The 22647-nt window shown below is 42.6% G+C and overlaps 1 protein-coding gene across 4 annotated transcripts; it reads left to right on the top strand.

Moving 5' to 3' along the window:
* The first annotated feature begins 4574 nt into the window (after window positions 1–4574).
* On the top strand, window positions 4575–20583 carry stat4 (signal transducer and activator of transcription 4). 4 transcript variants are annotated; one of them, XM_048979736.1, is made up of 23 exons: window positions 4575–4725; window positions 5237–5365; window positions 6161–6296; window positions 8306–8404; window positions 8668–8760; window positions 8863–8941; window positions 9202–9275; window positions 10200–10351; window positions 10465–10623; window positions 11497–11589; window positions 11707–11766; window positions 12243–12263; window positions 12495–12582; window positions 12949–12990; window positions 13241–13324; window positions 13419–13517; window positions 14339–14474; window positions 15901–15953; window positions 16588–16682; window positions 18987–19123; window positions 19493–19684; window positions 20069–20114; window positions 20210–20583. In XM_048979736.1, the coding sequence occupies exons 2-23, from the start codon at window positions 5238–5240 to the stop codon at window positions 20349–20351; spliced, it is 2208 nt and encodes a 735-aa protein (XP_048835693.1). In that variant the 5' UTR covers window positions 4575–4725; window position 5237; the 3' UTR covers window positions 20352–20583. The 4 variants fall into 4 exon arrangements, with proteins under 4 accessions (XP_048835693.1, XP_048835690.1, XP_048835691.1 ...); XM_048979733.1 differs by having other exon boundaries at window positions 19493–19711; XM_048979734.1 differs by having other exon boundaries at window positions 8665–8760.
* The last annotated feature ends 2064 nt before the right edge of the window (window positions 20584–22647 follow it).

The following is a 22647-nucleotide window of genomic DNA, read 5'->3' as shown; positions in this document are numbered from 1 at the left end:
TAATTAAAAGAAAGGAAATAAACACTTGAAATATATCACTCTGTGTGTAATAAATCTATATGATATATGGGTATCACGTTTTGAATTGAATTACTGAAACAAATTAACATTGAGATGCACATGTAGGCCTATATGATAGCAGCCCTTTAGTTGTCATGAATGTTTTTCATATTTATGAGATTTGCAGTTGGAGAGGGGCCCTCGATGTCATGGGGGGCAATCCGTGGGGCAGCTGCCCCGTCTATCAGTCCGACCCTGGTCTTGTGTTATCTTGTTCGTGTGGCTGCTAATGCTTGGGTATATCAAGCAACACAATATACGTAAGGGCTATGAATTTTCAGTTAATCGCACAGTTTCATTTATTTGATCGAGATTAATCGAACCACAGATTAATGCATGAAGAAATATTTATCATTGAAACCCTAACCCTAACCCTAACACAAAGGAGATTATATGAGAAAATACAAACATTCATCACACAAATTGATTTTTTTATGGTGGGTTACAAGCAACAAAGTTGAGAGAATTAAAAAGCGCTTGAAACATTTGATCTATTTTTGTGTTCTTTGATTTGTGGGTACATAAATGGTTAAAAATCATCAAATCAGAGCGACAAATGTAATGTGAATGTAATGCCAATTACTCTACATAAAAAAAGAAATACTGCATTTCATTGCAACTTTTTATTTTAATAGTTTTAGTTTAATGGTTAATGGTTTAAGTTTGACTTGTTTAATATATCCATCAATCCATTTTCCAAACCGCTTATCCTACTGCATGGGTCACGGGGGGTCCGGAGCCTATCCCGGAAGCAATGGGCACGAGGCAGGGAACAACCCAGGATGGGGGGCCAGTCTATCGCAGTTGTTTAATGTACAGATTATGAATTTCTAAAAATAAAATATAAAACAAATCTACTTGCAAGCAGGTATAATCTGAATTTCAATACTTTCAATAAGGAATTAAAAGGGCATACATCACACTTAGTGTCTTAAAATCACTGAAAGTACATTTAATAATAAGAAAGATCTTGATATTAAGGTATACGCATTTAGTAAAATCAAACAAATACTACTGATATGGTACAGTCTGGGGGTATAGTATATATATAAATAAAATGTACATGTTGTTGTGAAGGGGGAAAGATTTAGCCTTTAAAATGGATCCATCCATTCATTTTCCAAACCGCTTATCCTACTGGGTCGCGGGGAGTCCGGAGCCTATCCTGGTGGGCACGAGGCAGGGAATAATCCAGGACTGGGGGCAGCCCATTGCAGGGCACACTCACACACCAGTCACTCACATATGCACTCCTACGGGCAATTTAGCAAGTCCAATTTGCCTCAGCATGTTTTTTGGACTGTCTGTGGAAACCGGGGTACCCGGAGGAAACCCCACGACGAGATGGGGAGAACATGCAAACTCCGCACACATGCATGTAACCCAGGCGGAGACTCGAACCCGGGTCCCAGAGCCTTTTACAATATATGTTTATTCTATTTATGCTGCCGCTTGGCAATTTTTTAAAATGAAATAAACCAGTTAACATTATCTTCCTCATTAGATGCCAAATTATTGTTTTGATTTTAGTTTTGAATTTTGGGATTCTGTGCAACATCTCTTGTTGCTTACTACTCAGGATACAAAGCTAGGAATGGAATTAAGCACAAACAACTACAATTAGAGCCGCGTAAGGCACTTTTTTAATACTGTTCCCTGTTTTCAAGACTGGGTAAACTGGAGGTGGTGTGGGAAAGGCTGATGACATGTCGCCGTTGCTGAACCGATTGAGACAAGCTTTATAAAGTCCCCTAACCATTTTTTGTAGTTACGATTTTCTTCGACTGTCCAATAAAAAAATGTCTATTGTTGTCAAGGGGTAGAGCTTTCAAATTAATATATTTTACAGAGGGTAGAACTGTCCAAAATGCTTATAATGCCAAGGGAAACCCAAACCAGTGAACACGAGTTTCTTTACAATTCAAGTTTGTTTATCCGTGCAAGTAAAAATTTTGGAAATTAGTTTGTGCTTGTTCTATAACATGTTTGGGCATGTTTGTGCAAGTTGTTTGGGCGTGTTAAGCACTTTCGGGAAAATCTGATCGCGTGTGCTATTTTCATATAGAGAACTGTAAGCTAAAGGATCTTGTTTGTATTTACACTGTAACATTAGGCAATAAGGCTCCCCTAAGAATGGTTGGAAGGGTTTCCTGAGCGGACACCACTGTTTAAATCTGATCTTGTACACAAGTATATTCGTACAGTTTTTAAAAAATATGGTAAAGTGTATTTGATTACAGATATACTTTTATTCAAGTGTGCTTTAGTGTACTTAATTTTTAAATGCAAAATATATTTTCTAAAAGTACACAAAATTATAATGTCACTATATTTAAAAATATGCGTTAAGAGAATGCATTTTTATTACAATCCTAGTGATCAAAGTACACTGTTAATACACTTTAGTACACTATTTTTTCACAAAGGTACTGCTTACATGGTGTACATCATGATTTACTCTCTGCAATTATTATTAGTTTTTACTGTGTGCTAATTTCCGCTTGCAAGTGTGCATGAATCACCATGTTATGCAAGTATCAAATGCTAGCAGAACTGTCATTCGCTTGCGTAAATTTTTAATTACGCATCCATTTCATTCAGCTCGTCTATAGTACTTTTTTAATTAGAAGTTTGGACATTTTCAAGTTTCGAGTTATCGGAAATGCTTCAATATATTGCATGTGTGAATTATGCTAATTATAAATATGATATAGAATATACGATTTTTCCTTCAGATAATCCGCACCCCGGTCTCTAGTATCTCCATGGATTTCGACCAATGAGATGATGGTAATGTAACCAGCTGGGTTTAGACGCGCTTTTGGCCCTGCTTAGTAGGTGGGCCATGTCATCTTGGTTATGGCTGGGATACTTTGTACCAGTTCGTGTTACGGCTTGGGTGTGGCTCGGTTCTTGGTGATAGTGGAAAAGTGCCCTAAGGCCGAATTAAGACACTATGTGAAGGAAGTTCATGTATCTGCGATCTCATTCTTTCGTGACCATAGGTGAGGGCAGGAATGTAGATCAACCTGTAAATTGATAGCTTCAACTTCTGGTTCAACTCTCTCTTCACCATGACAGACAACGTCTGCCCAACTATTCTGCCTGTTAATCTCCCGCGCCAATCGTCCGTCACTCCTCCACTTGAGGCAGTAACTCATCTCCAGCCCAGAGGGGGGTCTCTGCCCTTCAAAATGTCTCTGCACAGCCCTGATTATTAACTTCAGGAATACAGAGGAATACTTCTCAGCTGAGACCACATTACACATCATCATGAACCTGAGAGTATAGATCATTTCTATAAGATGGTCACTTGAAATTAATATTCCTTCTAGGTCCTGCAACTAGCTGCCAAGAGTTTCATTTTGTCAGTAATTTAAATAACATTTTAAATGTAATTCTGAAGATGAGATGATGTGTCATTGTGAAATTAAGTCCAAGATATTCCTCTTGAGATCTTTACCCTTCTATTTCAGTCTTGCATTATGCAAAGGTATGTTCCTCTACCGTGTTGGAATGTTATGAATCAAAGAACGCACAAAGATGAGTCAGAGAACAGAAAAAAATAGGAACACATTGTAATATCCATATCATCACTGCAGGTACAATAGAATTATGCAAAGCAGCTGAGAAAATGCTGTATTAATTTCTTCCTGGTTTGTAATGCGATGCCTGATAACTGCTCTTCTTTCGACCTAATCCACTTCATGTGTTTCCAGTAATCCCCTTTCCCTGTAGCAGGAAGTGTTTCTGCTTTATTTGAAAAACATATTCCTAGTAAAACACACACCTGTGAATTGTTTCATTTGATATTATTCTGTATTTCTAAAAAGTGTTTTGTATGTATTTTGCTTGGCTGGTTTGTTTTAAAATACATTATTTATATAGGAAATGTAGCTATATAATTACTTTCAGAATTGTAGAAATTGTAGAACAGAGTAACACACAGCTCTGGAAAAAACTAAGAGACCACAACAAAACTTTCAGTTTCACTCTTCGTAATTTATGGGTATGCGCCTGTGTAAAATATATATTTTTTGCAAACTCTCCTCTGCTTCTCATTGATGAAGGGCTTCTTCCTTGCTTATTGGGAGCCTGATACAAACTGTCCTAGCGGTGCACTTCACAACACTTAATGTTTCCCATTCTTTCTGACTTGATTTCGTCCTCCAAATTATGTGACACTGCCGGATAAATTGACGGTCATTCTCTGGGATTAGAAAGTCACTTCTTGGCTGCTTTTTGGTCATTCCCAGTGTCTTCTACTTCACCTTGTTCTCGTGTACTGCTGTCTTAGAAACTTTAAGCCTGGCAGCAGCCTGCAGTGTAGCCTTCTGACAGCGGAATCAGGAACAAACCAGGATTTAAATTCGCTCATGACTTATGTGTCGTGCTTCTTTGGTTTGAATTCTTAAATGGATTCAAGTGAGGTTATTAAAACAATAATAATAATAATAATAATAATAATAATAATAATAACGATGAGCAGTTATTAAGTAATATAAAAATTGCGGACTTGTCTCTACATCTGCTGCATGTTTTAAGACGGATTTGTCTGCTCAAGGAGCCTCGTACAGCCCACTTAATTAATAATGAAAGCGAAAAGAAGGGAGGCGTAGAAGCACAGAGGCTACCTGTTACGGGCGGTTAAAGAACCTCGACCAAGTAAGTACTGTACTTATAATCAAATCAGTGTTTTTATTTGTTTTGTTAGATATTATGTATGTGTTTATAGTGGAATCACGTAATCTTATGTCAGATAGAGAAACAACCCAGAATGTTTCGTTTTCAACATATTACACTTTTGTTAGTTTCGGATTATGATTTACTAGTTACAGGTTTGTCGATGACGTAGTACATCGCAGGGGAGATTTTAGAATTTGACGCACTATAGGCTTGCCATTTTCAAAATAAAGAAATATGGGAGCCCCCGCCCCCCCCCCCCCCCCCCCCCCCCCAAACAGGGTCTAGAAACTATGTTACATTGTACTTGGAAAGTAGCCTTTCCAAAATAATTTTAAAATTATTTTTACATCTAAGATCATAAATACGAAATACATTGAAAAAACACGAATTGCACCGAGTAACACAGAAAAGCAAAATGTACTAAATTCCTGTTTCCGATCTTATTCTGGCCATTTCTCTGTTGGTTATTGTCCCACATGAACGCGGGCAGAATGACCCAGTGGCAGCAGATCCACCAGCTACAAGGAAGCTGGCAAGAGCAGGTCAGCAGCTTGTACAATGACACCTTTCCTATGGAGATTCGCCAAGCACTGGCCGCCTGGATTGAAGAACAAGACTGGTAAATTCGGGTTTGTGTGTATAAAATGACAATGGATACAACCGTTCTTAAAAACGGAATTAAATAATTCTATAACAAAGCCAATCAAAGCCCTTTCCAAGTTTAAAACCTGGCTGCACTTTTGTTGTTTATTGACTTAAACTGTGTTAAAGAGGCAAAGACGTAATGGTGATCGTGGTTTTCCGTAATCCGTTGTTCCACAAAGAAAGAGTAACAGTTTTCTAGGTGCCTGAAGCGTTGTGTACAGCCAACTCCGATTTCTCGGCAGATTCCTGTAGCTCCTGTCAGGGTTCTGCAGAGATGTTTTGCCTATTCACAAAAATTATCATCATTATCACCGGATTCAAGCAAAGCGCTAAAGAGGAATCCTTTCCTGGAATTTTTTAAATGATATCTTTATTTTTAAACTGATGTCTTTAGCTGTAATATTTCTTCTCATCCCTCTGCTGTCAGTTAATGATGTCTGTCTATAGTATATTTTCTGACCTGGCCTGCCTGGGTGGTTTGTCCCATTGTACCTCATCATTTTGCTTACTGGTGTTTAATTACTACTTTATTATGTTATATTTGCGATTTACTTTACTTTAATGTCACCAATTTCACCAAATTTCACCATTGTACTCAGGCTGTACATGGTGAATGAAGTTGATACTCACTCTGATTGTGAAAAAATAAGTATTAAAGCCCTTAGATCTTTAATCCATTGTCACTTATATGATCACACATTTGTGGTAGTTGCTGATTAACCCCATCAGTGATATGTCTGTGCTCTCTGGACTATTCTGTTTCCCTCAGGGATGTAGCCTTGACCCACGAATCGGTGGCTGCCACCCTACTCAGCTTCCTTCTGGCCCAGGTGGAGCAGCTCTGTTCTCGAGAGCAGGACTTCTTACAGAAACACAACCTCAAGCGGATCCTGCAGCAGATGCAGGTGGGCTTGTTCAGGGCTCTGCACCCACTTGGTGTCTCCTACTCCCCCTGATCAGTGGATAGATGTCCTACAATTTACCATCATCCTTCTATCCATCCACTAATCCCCAAGCATAGATTTATGTAGGTCGAGGGTCAAGGAGATGTTTTATGCTTTGAATTAGCTGGTTTGTGGATGAGATTGGTTATATGACTCCCTGACACCTACACTATATGGACAAAGGTATCGGGACACACGTCTTAATCATTGAATTCAGGTCTTTCATTCAGACCAATTGCCACAGGTTTATGAAATAAAGCGCCTAGACATGCAGTCAGGTTTACAAACATTTGTGAAAGAATGGGTTATAGTGATCCCCCCGCCTATCGTGGAAGTTACGTTCCAGACCCATCAGCGATAGGTGAAAATCCGCGATATAGAAAAACCATAAAAATAGACATTTTCTTTTTATAATTTAAGCCTTAAAACACCCCGCACACACACACGCGCGCGCGCATTAAACACACATAAACTTATTAAAACACACTCTGTGAACACATATGATATGCGGATGTCGGGCTAAGGATACGAGTAACATAATAATAATAATAATAATAATAATAATAATAATAATAATAATAATAATAATAATATGTAATGTATATGTGTATATATAAACATCGCAGAGAACTGTGATGCGCCGGGGAAAAATCGGGGGCGCGATAGCTGAAGCGCAATATAGCGGGGGATCACTGTATTCTGAAGAGCATGGCCCTAAAATAGGATGCCACCGTTCCAGTTTGTCACTTCATGAAATTTCGTCCCTGCTAGATATTCTAGAGTCAGCTGTGAGTGTTATTACAAACTGTTTAGGAACAGCAGAAACTCAGCCATGAAGTGGCAGACCACGCACAGTAACAGAGCGGGGTCGCTGAGTGCTGAAGCACATAGTTCCCACAGACACTCCAAACTCTTGTGGAAAGCCTTTCCTGAAGATTGGCAGCTGTTATAGCTGCAAAAGGGGGACCAACTCCATACTGATGCCTATGGATTTAGAGCAGGATGTCATAAAAGTTACTGTAATTGTATTCTTCCTATCCACATGAGTGCTTGTTTGTATTTGGCTCCCCCTAGTGGTGGTATTCCCCCGGTATTCTCGCGAGATTTCAGTTTGAATAAGGAAGTAAGTGGTATACTAACTGCGTGTCTTCTGTTGCAAACCTGTTGTCACCTGATCTTGCGCTGTGATTCGTACACACTGTGAGAACAGCATAAAGTGTAATGGCCAGGTGTCCCAACACTTTTGTCCTTATGGTGTATATTTATGTAACATTCATTGTTTAGGAAAAGTAGGACGGCCGTTGTCATTTTTGTATACTTTTCTATATGTTTATATGTTATATATCTATATGCTTGTGAGCATATGTAGAGCTGGAGGAACGTGACACCAAGAATGTCTTTGCGTGTAACGATGCTACGTCGTTATCTGTATATGACGATAAAACTTGAAAACCATAGCCTGCCAAACAAAGGTGTTCATCCCACAGTAAAGAAGGATCCATTAATCCCGCGATGATTAATAAAACAGGCATTTAAATTTAATGTGAGCAGGCGAACATAATAATGCACTAATTATTACATGCATCCCATGTGATTGACTTGAGATAATTACATTTCAGTGTAATCACACTATACACTTGTGTCTATGGACATTGATGTTGCATGAGGTTTTTCTCTAACCTTCCTATTTGATCTGCAGTGTATGCTTATGCTTGTAGTTTAGTCCATTATCTTAAAGGGGGATTCTTAATTAACTTTAATTGAGGCCAGTGGCAGATCAGTTAATGGCTTTAAATTTTAAGGACAACACAGAGGGTGAAAGGTGTATTACTGTACTGCAGTACTGTATACAGTCATGAACATTCTCCATAATTCTCCCACAGTCCTCCACTGCAAAATAAGTTTGTTCCTCCATGAAACGGGTGTATGATGCGGAATGGTCTTGGTTACTGTCCAACTCTTGTCCTCAGGGGAAATTCCAGGCCAGTCCATTACATATGGCCAACATGATCACCTGTTGCCTCAGAGAGGAGAAACGGATCCTCTGCGCTGCTAACATGTCACCGCAGGTTGGTCCTCATTATCGTATTATCATTGTTTGCTATTGTCTTTATCCACAGCATCTTATAATGCACATAGCAGGTTATCTTTGAATAGGACTCACTCTCAAATATATAACAGTAAAGACTGCCCAGGAACGTAGGCCTATTGCTTACAAACCTGTATCCTTATCCAGCATGCTCCCCTGTCGACTAGCTGATCTATGAAGCTCATGCTATGGATTAATAATGAGCAATGCAGACGTCATCATTTGGGTGGTGTTGTCCAGCAGGTGCCAGCTGAGGAGCCTGTCGAGAACATGGTCAACTCCGAAAGGCAGAAAGACATAGATTGCAAAGTGGTGGCCATCAGTACTGCAGTACAGGTTAGAGGCTCCGTCCCCCCAAATGACCGGGCCAATCTTTATTGTCCTATATAAACTTTATAAACCTTTATAAGCTCCTCCTCTCCCTTTTCTCTCCAACAGGAGATCGATCAGATTGTGAAGCAACTGCAGAACATGCAGGAAGACTTTGAATATCGATATAAAATGATAAAGTCTCGAGGTGGGAATACGTAGAGGTACCTGATAAAGTGGTCACTGAATGTATATTACTCTGTTTTCATTTTTTTAAATAGACATAACATCTAACATCCATGCTTTGACAGAAGGAACAGATGGATTGATTGCATGCTTTTGCAATCTAAAACAGAAGGGAATTTACTACTGTTTTAATACACTACACTGAGTTGTACAATGACGCCCAATGCAGAGATTTACCCCAAACCATTTCTCTTTCATCTGCAATGCCTGTTACTGAAAAAGGTAAAGCAGGAGTGGAGAAGTGGGAAGTCGATATGCTTCAATATGCGCTTAACGTACTCAACGAGAAAAGAAAGGTGTGTATCGCTCACAGTCGCACTACGGCGTGTTCTCACGTTTTCGTTGTGACACATCACATTGTCCCTGCATCATGACAAAAAGGGGAAATATATTAGTGAGCTGCACAACAAACCCTTATAGAAATAATCATCAGTTTTTCATAACTTCTCATGCAGTACAAGGCCATGGTTTTCAGGAAGTGCATGGGCAGGACAGGAAGTACAAGGCCACTGTTCTCAGGAAGTACATGGGTAGGACAGGAAGTACAAGGCTATGGTTCTCAGGAAGTGCATGGGCAGGACAGGAAGTACAAGGCCATGGTTCTCAGGAAGTGCATGGTTAGGACAGGAAGTACAAGGCCATGGTTCTCAGGACGTGCATGGGCAGGACAGGAAGTGCATGGGTAGGACAGGAAGTACAAGGCCATGGTTCTCAGGAAGTGCATGGTTAGGACAGGAAGTACAAGGCTATGGTTCTCAGGAAGTGCATGGGCAGGACAGGAAGTACAAGGCCATGGTTCTCAATAAGTGCATGGTTAGGACAGGAAGTACAAGGCCATGGTTCTCAGGAAGTGCATGGGCAGGACAGGAAGTGCATGGGTAGGACAGGAAATACAAGGCCATGGTTCTCAGGAAGGGCATGGGTAGGACAGGAAGTACAAGGCTATGGTTCTCAGGAAGTGCATGAGCAGGACAGGAAGTACAAGGCTATGGTTCTCAGGAAGTGCACGGGCAGGACAGGAAGTGCATGGGTAGGACAGGAAATACAAGGCCATGGTTCTCAGGAAGGGCATGGGTAGGACAGGAAGTACAAGGCTATGGTTCTCAGGAAGTGCATGAGCAGGACAGGAAGTACAAGGCCATGGTTCTCAGGAAGTACATGGGCAGGACAGGAAGTCACCGCCTCACATGTCAGATTGTTAATGTCGCTCTCACCTGCAGGAAATCATGTCCAGGGTGACAGGTGCCATCACGGAGATCGGAACGCTGATGACCTCCCAGTTGGCCCCTGAGCTTGCAGCCTGGAAACGCAGACAGCAGTTCGCCTGCCTCAGTGGACCGGAGCTGACCGGGGAGGAGCGATTGCAGTGCTGGTACTACCTCACTGCTGCTGCATGTTCATGCGACCAGGCCAGGTCTGACTGAGAGCCCCTGGGTTCTCCTGCAGTAACCACAAAGCCCCATAGGGACTCCTCTGTCTCGCCAGGTTCACGTTCACACTGCAGAGCCTGTTTCTCCTCAAGCGGCAGCTGGACAGACTGGAGCAGCTGATCCAGAAAGTGACCTATGGGAACGACCCCATCCCTCATCAGAAACCCCAGCTGGACGAGCAGGTCAAGCAGCTGATCTGCAGCCTCATCCAAAGGTAAAGGCAGCAAACCCACCAGAGGAATCTCCTCATCAGGCTGCTGTGGAGATATGGGTTAGATTAGCAATGTATATACTATCGAGGTTCAGAAGAAACATAAGTTGTGATGTTTTATTTTGATGTAAAATCACTGGTTTAGTCATATTCATGTTGTAGGTTTGGTTGTAACAGATAGATCGATAGACAGACAGACAGACACTGGAAATGACCAAAAACCAGCCCGGTAGAGAGCAGAAACGACTTTCTAATACCAGAGATGACCCGACAGCGTCACATAAATTAGAGGACGTAATCAGGTGACCTTAAAAAAGAATGGGAAACATTAAGTGTTGTGAAGTGCACCGCTAGGACAGTTTGTATCAGGCTCCCGATAAGCAAGGAAGAAGCCCTTTATCAATGAGAAGCAGAGGAGAGTTTGTGTATATTTTACACAGGCGCATACCCATAAATTAAACTTACCTGACAGTAACTCATAAATCGGAGGATGTCCTCAAGTGACCTTCAGCAACAATGGGAAACATTAAGTGCAGGTGTGAAGTGCACTGCTAGGACAGAAGTCCCATACAGAAAGGAAGAAGCCCCTCATCAGTGATAAGCAGGGAAGAGCCAGGCTGGAGTTTGCAAGGAAACATTAGTATATTTTGCACAAATACATACCCATAAATTGAGACATGAGTGAAACAAAATTTTTTGCTGTGGTCTCAGTTTATTCCAGAGTTGTACATACATGTATACATACACAGATAGATAGATAAGAAAATGCAGAATTTGGATGATTATCTAAATGGAGTGTTTCCAGGAGCACACATTGTCAATGGCAGAGTATTCAGGTCAGGTGACCTGTGTAGATGCTGTGTCACTCCTCTGCAGCTCCTTCGTGGTGGAGAAGCAGCCCTGCATGCATTCCCAGCCCCAGAAGCCTCTGGTGATAAAGGTTGGGGTTCACTTTGCCGCCAAGGTCAGGTAAGACAGCCGCTGTGGCTCGCCTGAGGCATTCTGGAGGGCCCAGAGCGTCTGTCCTCTTAGTCTTAGGTTTTCACCCTTATGGCAGCAATATGACAGTCAGTTCTCCCTGCTCAGGTTTCTGCTTAGGCTACCAGAAGTGGACTATCAGCTAAAAGTTAAAACAACATTTGACAAGTAAGTTTATTAAAATGGACGCATTTCACCAGTGATAATCCCTGTCTTATAAATGCCCTAGTTAATTTTAAAAGCCTAAAATGATTTGGCTGGACATTTGCTAATGTATTGTAAGTCTCTTATAAGTTTAACAAAAAGAGGTGGCACTTTTCTTCAATTCGATTTTATCGTTAGTCTGCACATAACACGGACGCATTTCGGCATAGTGCCTTCCTCAGTGTGCTATAGACCAAGCGCAGTTCCCATTTAAATGACACATCCTTGCAGCATAAGCAATGGTAATGGTTGATAATGGTCTCTTATAAGAAACATACAGGGCATAGAATTACAGAATTTCTCTCTGTGATCAATGAAGTTAATCTTGTTCTTAATTTTAATATCATGAAGCCTAATGACCAGTTAGTACTATCTAGTACTGTTACTAGATTCTCCTGTTAATTAATGCTTTATGTTTAATTTTCTTGTACTTTGTTCAGAGACATCCCTGAAGACATGCTGTGAGTATAAATGTGTTGAGTTCTTTTTGACACACAGATAACTCACAGTTCGAAGATTTTGAATGTACTAGCAAAGGAACCCATTTTGTTGGATTTTCTCATGAGAAATTTGTTATGATATTAGTTGGAAACAGAGGAAAGCCATTTAATCTTGCAAACACGCCACACGCAGCTATTCGGAGAATGTGTGCTGATTCCAGGTTCACTCGGCACATATCTCTGTTCCCCCAGGAATCGGCGGTTTGTTATAACAAACAATCCCAAGGTGATGGATGTGGAGCCTGTGAACGGCTGCCTGGCCGTGGAATTCAGGCACATGGTAATCCGGGCTCACTGCGGCTCCGTGCCACAGCGCCAATAAAAGCGAGGAGCGCCAACTCCTCCGGCAGCGGACGATGCTCATGCCGTTTGTCACGGGGAGATCGCAAAGCCATCCTGTTGCGTGGGGTGGCCCACAGAACTCGTGTCCCGTCTGCAGGGCCGGGGGTGGTACTGGGGGGGGGGGGGGGGTGGCACTCTGGTCATGCCTGCAGCTGATGGCAGGAGCAGTAGAAGAAGGAAAAAATGTGTGTGGGGGGGGGATTTGGGGGTTTAAAAAAAAGAACGAAGTCAAAGATGATAGCGTACCGCTTGGGTGGGTTGCAACGGCTGTGTGAAGTGACACATTGCTCACTGTCTCCTGCAGCAACTTAAAGACCCCAGTACCAACGGAGTCAGGAATGCTGAGGTGAGAAGGTGCACGGCTTTCATGTTGTCTGGTTTGATGCTACCTTAGAAATACACGACAACAGCACTCAGAAAGCCACACTTTTGATCGTTTGGGCAAATGGGGCAGGTGCTGAAACACCCTTAGCCGTGTCCCCACCCCCACAAATTATGAAAATATAAAACCCTTCCACCCACCATATATTCTATATTTGAACGTAATAGGCAAGTGTTTCAGTCATGACTGTTTTCATGTGCACGTACCTGCCTAGGGCTCCATCCCAGTGACCGAGGAGCTCCATACCCTGAGCTTTGAGGCCCAGCTCTGTCTACAGGGCCTATGCATCAACCTGGAGGTCAGTCTCTAAGGAGAAGGTAGCACCTTCCTGCCTATTACCTTGCGCTCACCCGTCACCCAGTTTAACTCGGCATCATCAAACTCCTCCTTAGACCTGCTCCTTGCCCTTGGTGGTGATCTCCAACAGCTGCCAGTTACCCAGTGGCTGGGCCTCGGTCATGTGGTACAACCTGCTGACGGACGAGCAGAGGGTAACTCCTCCTATATTTTCCAGATTATTCTGTTTTCTGTCCGGGTGGTAATATGATGCTACTTCTTGATGCAAAGTCTCTTGAATGCACAGCAAACACAGTCCCATAGCAGAGCTACTGGCTGCTCAGACTGTAGCATTTGATGTTCCTGTTTCCAATAAAATGTCAGTGACTGGCAAAGAACAGAACTGTTGAAAGATTTAGTTAGCATCAGAGGTGGCGATCCAGAGAGTACAAATCCACACCAAGATTTTGTTTCAACCAACCAGCTGACTACTCTGTGACTGTGACCCTTAATACTCAACTGGTTGGTTGAAACAAAGTCTTGGTCTGGATTTGTAGTTTCTGGACCTGAAATCACCATCTCTGGTTAGCATAGTCATCAGATTAAAACAGGCCAAGATCCCACGGAAGTCACCCTTGTAATTCTTTAATATTCTGTCATTTTTACTTGACCTTGTATTTCTAGGAATATTGGAACACCCTCCACCTTTTTAAAAAGGTTTCTCTTTTCTGATCAGAAGGCTACTGGTGTGAATCCCATGGTTAGCAGAGTCATGTCATTGTTTAGCCCTTGATTAAGGTTGTTAACCCTCAGTAGCTCCAGAGACGCTTCCTCAGAAATGTTTCGATAAAATCATCCGTTCAGTGTAATTCTCCCTGAAACTTGGTGTCCAGCTAACCACTTGACTGAATACATTTCTGTCCTACTATCTAACATTTATTTGGGGGCAGGTTCATCACCTCTGGTTCATGTCATACCTTTTCCTCCGTTCCATCGACCTCTGTGTTGGTTTCACCGTCTCTCCATCCTTGTCCAGAACCTGGAGTTCTTCACTGACCCGCCATATGCCAGCTGGTGCCAGCTATCTGAAGCTCTGAACTGGCAGCTGAACGCCAACACAGGCCGCAGCCTCAGTGTGGAGCAGCTGGAGATGCTGCACGACAAGCTTCTGGGTAAAGAGTTTTAACATGTTTCCTGTTCTCCTCGTTAATGAAAAGCCGTGTTTCATCTCTAAATCTAAGCTGACTTTTTACAGTAGGTGAGGTGTTTTTCTGTTGAAGGACTCAGATGGAGCGCTACACTCCAATTTCATCATGATATTAGTATTTACTGTCGCGAGTTTTTTCTCTCGTTGTTATCAGAATTACACAGATTGGCCAGAAGGTGGTGCTAAAACAAAGTAAAAAGAAAACAATTTTGTAGATGAACTACACCGCTTAGAGACAAAATGATATATGTATAGAGATTCCATTTGTTCATGATTTGTTTGAAAGGTGCTTCCCAGCCTTATCTCAATATAATTTTTTTTACTTTCTGGAGCAATGAACAGGAAACTTCATATATTCAGTAAGGTAGAAGTCCCAGCTGAAACCAGTAAACCTCTCTGATTGGCTACAGCTAATTCAGATTTTACTTACTGGCAAATCATATACAGACGCTCCTCTACTTATGAACTTCCAACTTACCAATTGTCAGACATACGAAAGAAGAAGACTGTAAGTCCAAATTGTGTTCATTGGGCTCCCGTTTCCTGTCTGCAACATCAGTTTATTTTTTCTTTGCACCAGTTCTGCCTGGTACGACATCTGGCCGCTAATCCCAACGAACAGCAGCGTAGCTTGCATATTCCCAGCATCCTAGTTCTTTATACATGCGTATACCCTTAAAATAATGTTAAATAACAACTTAAGAACATTTCAAGTTACGAACGGATGTTCAGAACGTAACTCGTTCGTAAGTAGAAGAGCCTCTGTATTCCATTTTATATTAACGTGTCTGTGAAGATTCTCAGTCACCCAGGTGAAACTGTCTGTTGGTTGAGTCATGGCAACTGGATTTCTCTCCTGTAAGATAGAAACGTTTCACTGCTCATCCAAGCAGCTTCTTCAGTCTGACGGAGGTTGTAAGTGGCCACAAATTTAGGTGGAGGCCTTCGGCACAAACTGTCTCCAATTTATCTTGTTGTCCTTTCATCCTTTCCCAGAAAAATCATTCCCCAGAAAATCAGACCCCACTCACACCTCCAGCAGGTGGACCACTCTTAATGGCCCTCTCTATGGGGGTAGGAGGGACTGCTAATGGTGTGACAGTTACATCTACCCACAACTGCCCCCCCTTTTTGTTTCACACAACAAGCCTACTCAGGTGCAAAGTGAAACTACTCAGGAGGATAAATATGTGGACACTTACAACCTTCCTCAGACTGACGAAGCTGCTTGGATGAGCAATGAAACGTTTCTACCCTGCAAGAGAGACCAACAGACATTTTATATTAACTCCCCAAAACCCATTTGAAAACATCCTCCTGGATGGTACAGCAGATCTATGTAAAGTATGGCATGAAAGTGCATCCCTAACTTCCTTGAATATTCATCCCAGGCCCTCATGCCCTCCATGGTGACTGCCAAGTGTCCTGGCCCATGTTCCACAAGGTAGGCGGTAGAAATAAGCCATCACACTGTGCAAGAACACATTTCGGGGGGAGTTTGCCAGTTCTCCTTGTATCATCGTTGGGTTTCCTCAGGTTCTCCAGTTTCCCCCTGCAATCCAAAAACACACCAAGGTGGATTTGCCAAATTGTCCGTGGGTGTGAATGTGTGTGTCCTCTGTGATGGGTTGGCATCCCATTCTAGGTTATTCTCTGCCTTGCACCCATAGCTTTCAGGATAGGCTTTGGACCCCCAAAACCCTGCATAGGACAAGTGGGTACAGAAAATGGATGGATGGAGAGATGGATGGATGGACTGATTCTATTTCTCAATACAATGCCTGTGCATCTTGAAAATATAACACGGCCTATGCTTTCAGTATGATTACTGTCATCCTCACAGACTATCACCATGTTATTTTAATGTCTGGCTTATCTTTGACTTTTTGGGAGCCTCCCATACTCAGTCCATTTAACAGTTTCCTGTTCCTCTCAGGATGGCAGGAACATCCAGCTGCCTGCTATCGCTGGGCTGCAGTGTTGAATCAGTGTAACACAGTTTTACACCAGCTGGGACATTATGTAGATGTTTTGCAGATGATCTGTTCTGGTCCTCCTGCCTTCTCTATTTCTGCTAGGATAACCTCCCTGGGAAGCCCTTCAGCTTCTGGGAATGGCTGGATTCCATCATGGAGCTCATTAAGAAATACTTGCATGCCATCTGGATTGATGGGTGAGACTCCTACATGTGTACAGCCAGTAGCTGTTTGTACTGTGGTATCCTCATATGAGAAACTGAAATATACAAGTAGATATGATGCCTTAGAATAAATGTGCTTTATAATAAGTTGACCAATCTGCGATACTGTATTAAAAGCTATTTATCTGGGCAGTAAGAGTATATTGGCTCAGAAAGTATACAGTTAAGTGTTATTGCAATAAAAATACCTTCTTCTGTTCTCCAAAAAGTTACCTTTACAATGGATATAAAAAGTGTACACAGCCCTTTTAATAAGCCAGGTTTTTGTGTTGTAAAAACTGTTCCCACCTTTAATGTGACTTGTAACGTGTAAAATTCAATTGAAAGACAAACAAATCTATTAATGGGGAAAATATAAAAAATAAAAAAATGTACAATTAAGCCGGTTGCATGTGTGCACAGCCTTACACTAATACTTTGTAGAAGCACCTTTTGATTTAATTTCAGCATTCAGTCTTTCTGAGTAGGAGTCTATCAGCATGGCACATCTGGACTTGGCAATATTTGCCCACCCTTCCTTGCAAAACCACTCAAAATCTGTCAGATTGTGGGGGCATCTCTCGTGTACGGCCCCCTTCAGGTCACCCCACAGACTTTCATTTGGGTTTAGGTCTGAGCTCTGGCTGGTACATTCCAAAACTTTCATTGTCTTCTGGTGAAGCCATTCTTTTGTTGATTTGGCTCTATGCTTGGGCTCATTGTTGTGCTGAACGGTGAAATTCCTCTTCGTCTCCAGCTTTCTATCACCCACCTGAAGGTTTTGGGTCAGAATTGACTGGCATTTGGACATATTCATAATTGCCTTGACTAAAGCCCCAGTTCCAGCTGAATAAAAACGCCCCAAAGCATGATGCAGCCCCCACCGTGGGTATGGTGCTCTTTTGGGGATACGCAGTGCTGTTTTTGCACCAAAAACACCTTTCGGAATTGTGGCCAAAAAGTTCCGCCTTGGTTTCATCAAACTATAACACATTTTCCCACATGCTTTTGGGAGACTTTATGTTTTTTTTTTTTGCTAAGTTCATCCAGGCCTGAATGTCTTTCTTTGTAAGAAAAGGCTTCAGTCTTGCGACCCTAACCCCATAGTCCATACTTGGGAGATTGTTGTGACATGTTGTACACAACTAGTACTTACCAGAAATTCCTGCAGCTTGCAGAAATTGCTGTAGGCCTCTTGGCAGCCTTCCTTAGCAGTTCTAATGCCATGGAAATTTTTTGGTACCCTTCTCCTGACTGATACCTTTCAGCAACGAGATCCCTTTTGTTGCTTTGTAAGCTCTCTGAGAACCATGACTTTTGCTGTAGGATGCAACTGAGTAAATATCAGGAACATCCTACTAGGACAGCTGAACTTTATTTGGGATGAATCAGAGTCACTTTAGTTGATGGCAGGTTTGTACCCAAAAAGCCTGAATGCTGATATTAAATCAAAAGGTGCTTCAACAAAGAATTAATTTAAGTCTGTGCACACTGATGCAATCAGCTTATTGTACATTTTTTATTTTTTGCATTATTCCCCCTAATAGATTTGTTTGATTTCAATTGAATTGTACATGTTATAAGTCACATTGAAGGTGGGAAAAGTTTAGAAATAATTTATGATGGTTTCAAATTTTACATCACAAAAACCTGGGATTTTAACAGGTTTGTTGGAAGGCTAGGAGAACCCTGCTTTGGGCTCCCTAACCTCTCCTTTGAGGCACCTCAGCCATCCCATGTGTTTGTTAAATTAGGGTGTCCCAACCCGGTCCTTGGGGACCCCCAGACAGTCGACATTTTTGCTCTCTACTGGGAGCTGGTAGGGAGCAAAAATATTGACTGCCTGGCCAGGAGCAAAAACATGGACCATCTGGGGGTCCACGAGGAACAGGTCGGGAAACACTGTGTTAAATTACTCATTCCTTAGTTAATTAGCCAAACAACGTGTGCTGCAAATACTTAGCAGCTGAAAATACCTGGTTGCGGAGAAGGTAAAATACACCAAAGACAAAAAAATACATAAGCTTAAACACAATTTAAATTTTAGATTTAATTTTCTTTTGCTAGGGTACTGTATTTATTAAAAGAGGTTGAGAAGACTGACAGATTGTATGTTTAAGGTAACAAATGTGTGGTGTATGAAGCCTAGTAAATAGGTCCTTGATTGGTCATTGTCATCTTACTCGATATTGAAGTTAGTTATTCAGACTTGGTGGGAGCTATGCTGCAGTCAACTGAATCACCAGCCTCAGATCAGGATAATTGATCTCAGCTGGAATTTTATGCTGAAAATGACAGGTGCATCATGGGATTTGTGAGCAAGGACCGTGAGTTGGCCCTGTTGAAGGACAAGGAGCCAGGCACCTTCCTGCTGCGCTTCAGCGAGAGCCACCTGGGCGGGATCACCTTCACATGGGTGGAGCCAGGCCAGAATGGTGAGTGCTGATTGGCTGGCCAAGCGGTGACAGCCTGCAGAGCCACTGAACTCAAACTGGAAGGGAAACTAGTTGTCTTTAGCATGAAACGAAACAAAAAAAAAACATGACCTCTGCACCAAAGTATGCAACTGCCATGTTTACAAGCACATTTCTACCTCACATGTACCATCTGTACAGTACTACATACTTTCTTGTTGTTTATTCTTTTTTGGGAGTTATTTAGTTTTGTTATGTTGCTAGGCAATAGGTATTCCCCAGGGAGGTCAATAAAGAACTCACTGTAGGCTTATGTGTTATATATACAGTAAATAAGGTTTACTTAATTGATCCCAGTAGGGAAATCATTTTTATTCTTGGCCTACACAGGCGAAGCAAAACTGAATTCAATCGAGCCTTTCACTAAGAGTATCCTAAGCATGAGACCTTTCGCTGACATCATCCACGACTACAAGCTGGTCGCTGATGGGGCTATTCCTGAAAACCCGCTGAAGCTCCTCTACCCAGACATCCCCAGAGATAAAGCTTTTGGGATCCATTACACCCACTTACAGAAAAAAGGCAAGACCTGCTTACCACTTAACAGAGGTGAATGCACTTTCATTGGGATAAGTTACTCCTGGCTGTGGCCTGGTGGTTAGCACTGTCGCCTTGCACTTCTGGAGACCAGGGCTCAGCTCCCTGCCACGGCTCTACATGCATGGAGTTAGTGTGTTCTTCCCATGCCATTGTGACGTTTCTCCCACAGCCTAAAATTTGCCAAAGTAAGTTACCAAACCATGTCAGTACAGTGCTTGAGCCATTTGCTTCCATGATACCCCTGTGAACCTGTATAGGACTATGTTGGATAGGAAATGTATGAAAGTTACTCGCTGTGATTACATCACCCAGCACCTTATTTGTTGAAATAATATACCTCTTTTGTGTTTCTTTTTGGTCCTGTAGCCTTTCCATACGTGCCTGTTTACGTGATCCCTATCTCCCCATGGCAGTGAGTGTCCACCCCGTCTGCTGTCGCTTTTGCTTTGTGATCATTTTCAGGCCTGGTTTCGGTTTCCTGATCGCTCGTGGGTCTTGTTGTTGCAGGCCTTACACTGTTCCAGCCCCAGGCAACCGGTACCCCTGGATGTTTAACCCGCCCTGCAGCCCTTTCAGCCCTTTCACAGAACTTGGAGCCCTTCTGAATGCTGAAAACTGGGAAGATCCTGCAGACTTTACTGGGAATTAATCCTCTCGGCCTTTTTCAAATGGAGAGTTCAGCATTGAAAACACACCTCCTTAGTATATCCTGTTTACACTGAAATCTCTTTATCAAATGTCCCTTTGTGCCATTGTTAGTTAATATCATACCAAGAAGTAATAAACACGTGTAATCAGTCATTTAACAATATATAACAACAAAAATGATTTTAAATGATTAAAAACTGAACAAATAAATTTTATATGTCAAAAATGTGCAACGCACTGAAGCAATGATGAAAATGTTTCTTATGCTTCACATTTTAAAGAAATGTGTGATTCACAGGTTTATTGATTAGCAGGTATACTGATCAACTTTGGGGGGGGCAGTTGCATTTGACCTCAGCCGGTACTTTTCTGCACTGCCGCGTGATTCACCCACAGGACCTGGGAAAGTTGGGCATCCCAGTCACACTGGTGCTTGTCCATGAGCATCGTCAGCTGTGTAGCTAGCATACGGTGGAACTGCTCCACCAGCCCGTCACTCTGAGGATGAAGGAGGGGGTGGTGCAGGTCTTCATGATCCCCAGCTGCCACAAGACCTCGCTGAACACCTGAACCTCAAAGTTCCTCCCTTGGTTGCTGTGTAGCTCCGCAGGGGTCCCGAACCTCTAAAAGAACTCCTCTAGGAGCTTAGCGGCTGGGGTGGTGATGATCTGGTCGGGAACAGCATACGCCTCGAGCCACTTTGTGAAGTAGTCCATGGCCACTAGTATGTCGGCGGTTCCCGGCCTCGGTGTGAGGAAAGGGTCCCAGGACATCCACCCCCATGCGCTCCATGGGAGCACCCAACAGGTACGGTTGCAGGGGACCCCAGGATTGCTTCCTAGGACTAGCTTGGTGTCCTGTTGGCGGGCGGACCAATATGACCATCGATGGAGCTTCCCCAGTGCCTTTGCTATGCCTGGCCCCGGCAGCACCGTGTACTGACCTCAACACCACGGGACGCGGGCTCCAGGGCACCAGAAACTGCCGTTCGGCAATCACCAGTGCTGGTACAGCAGCCCCTCCCGCTCCTCCAGGCTATCCCACTGGATGTGGTAGGCCTTCGTTTGCAGGACAGAGGTCGAGATTGCCCCCCAGCCGGCTCACCTGCCCTTGACATCATCACGCACATATCACAGGGAAAGCATTTAGTGTATTTCCAGAAATGTGAAATGTGAAAACACCTGAAAATACAGGCGGCAGAATCCGAGACCAATGCATAAGTATCCCGAGCTTGTGTTTCCTGTCTCGAAATACAAAAGACACACGACGAATACAAAACCCACAAAACAAATGGAAAAGCCACAACACAAATACAAACGCGAAGAGGTTTGAGAAGTGACAGATTGTTATAGTTCGTTGTGCGTTTTTTACCATGTTAGATTTGAGCACAAAAGTTGCAAATGGAAAACGAGTCATTATCCGTTTTCTCGTTTTGGTTGGCACACTTCATACTTTATCGTGAAGGAAGTCCAATATTTCTTCAAAAAGATAACTAAACTTGGTGATGTCGTACATAAGTATTATTACTGTTCCTTCTCGATCATGTTAAGTCAATGGAGGTGTTATATGTGTTAAACATGAACAGAAAAAATAAATGGCAAGCGGTACGAACACAAGTAATCAATATGTACTCAATTCAAGATTTAAAGGGGCTTTGTGCTTTGCAGAAGGGATGTGCAAATGGCAAACAAATTCCTTCCCCCGTTTTAATTAAATCGTGGCCACGTTTTATTAATTCGATCCCACTTTCATTTTTATAACGTCCTTATAATTTTGGTCAGTACGTCACGAGAGGCTCCATACTGAAATTAAGTTTGATCACATAGAACGTGTTCAATAAAACGCACAATAGATTACACAAATCACTTGCCACTGCTTAGAGTCTGTCATTAGACTCTGTTTATACAGTTGACATTATTCAAATCATACCCATCAGTATTGCTGTCATTTGTCATAATGCTGCTATTTCTATTTAAGTGTTTGTCCTTCTTGTATTTTATTACATCCTGCACTTAATACATCCATCCATCCATCCATTTTCCAAACCGCTTATCCTATTGGGTCGCGGGGGGTCCGGAGCCTATCCCGGAAGCAACGGGCACGAGGCAGGGAACAACCCAGGATGGGGGGCCAGCCCATCACAGGGCACACTCACACACCATTCACTCACACATGCACACCTACGGGCAATTTAGTAACTCGAATTAGCCGCAGCATGTTTTTGGACTGTGGGGGGAAACCGGAGTACCCGGAGGAAACCCCACGACGACATGGGGAGAACATGCAAACTCCACACA

Source organism: Brienomyrus brachyistius, chromosome 16 (genome assembly GCF_023856365.1).
Source record: "Brienomyrus brachyistius isolate T26 chromosome 16, BBRACH_0.4, whole genome shotgun sequence".
Classification (NCBI taxonomy): Eukaryota; Metazoa; Chordata; class Actinopteri; order Osteoglossiformes; family Mormyridae; genus Brienomyrus; species Brienomyrus brachyistius.
This window is presented reverse-complemented; position numbering and strand designations above follow the sequence as displayed.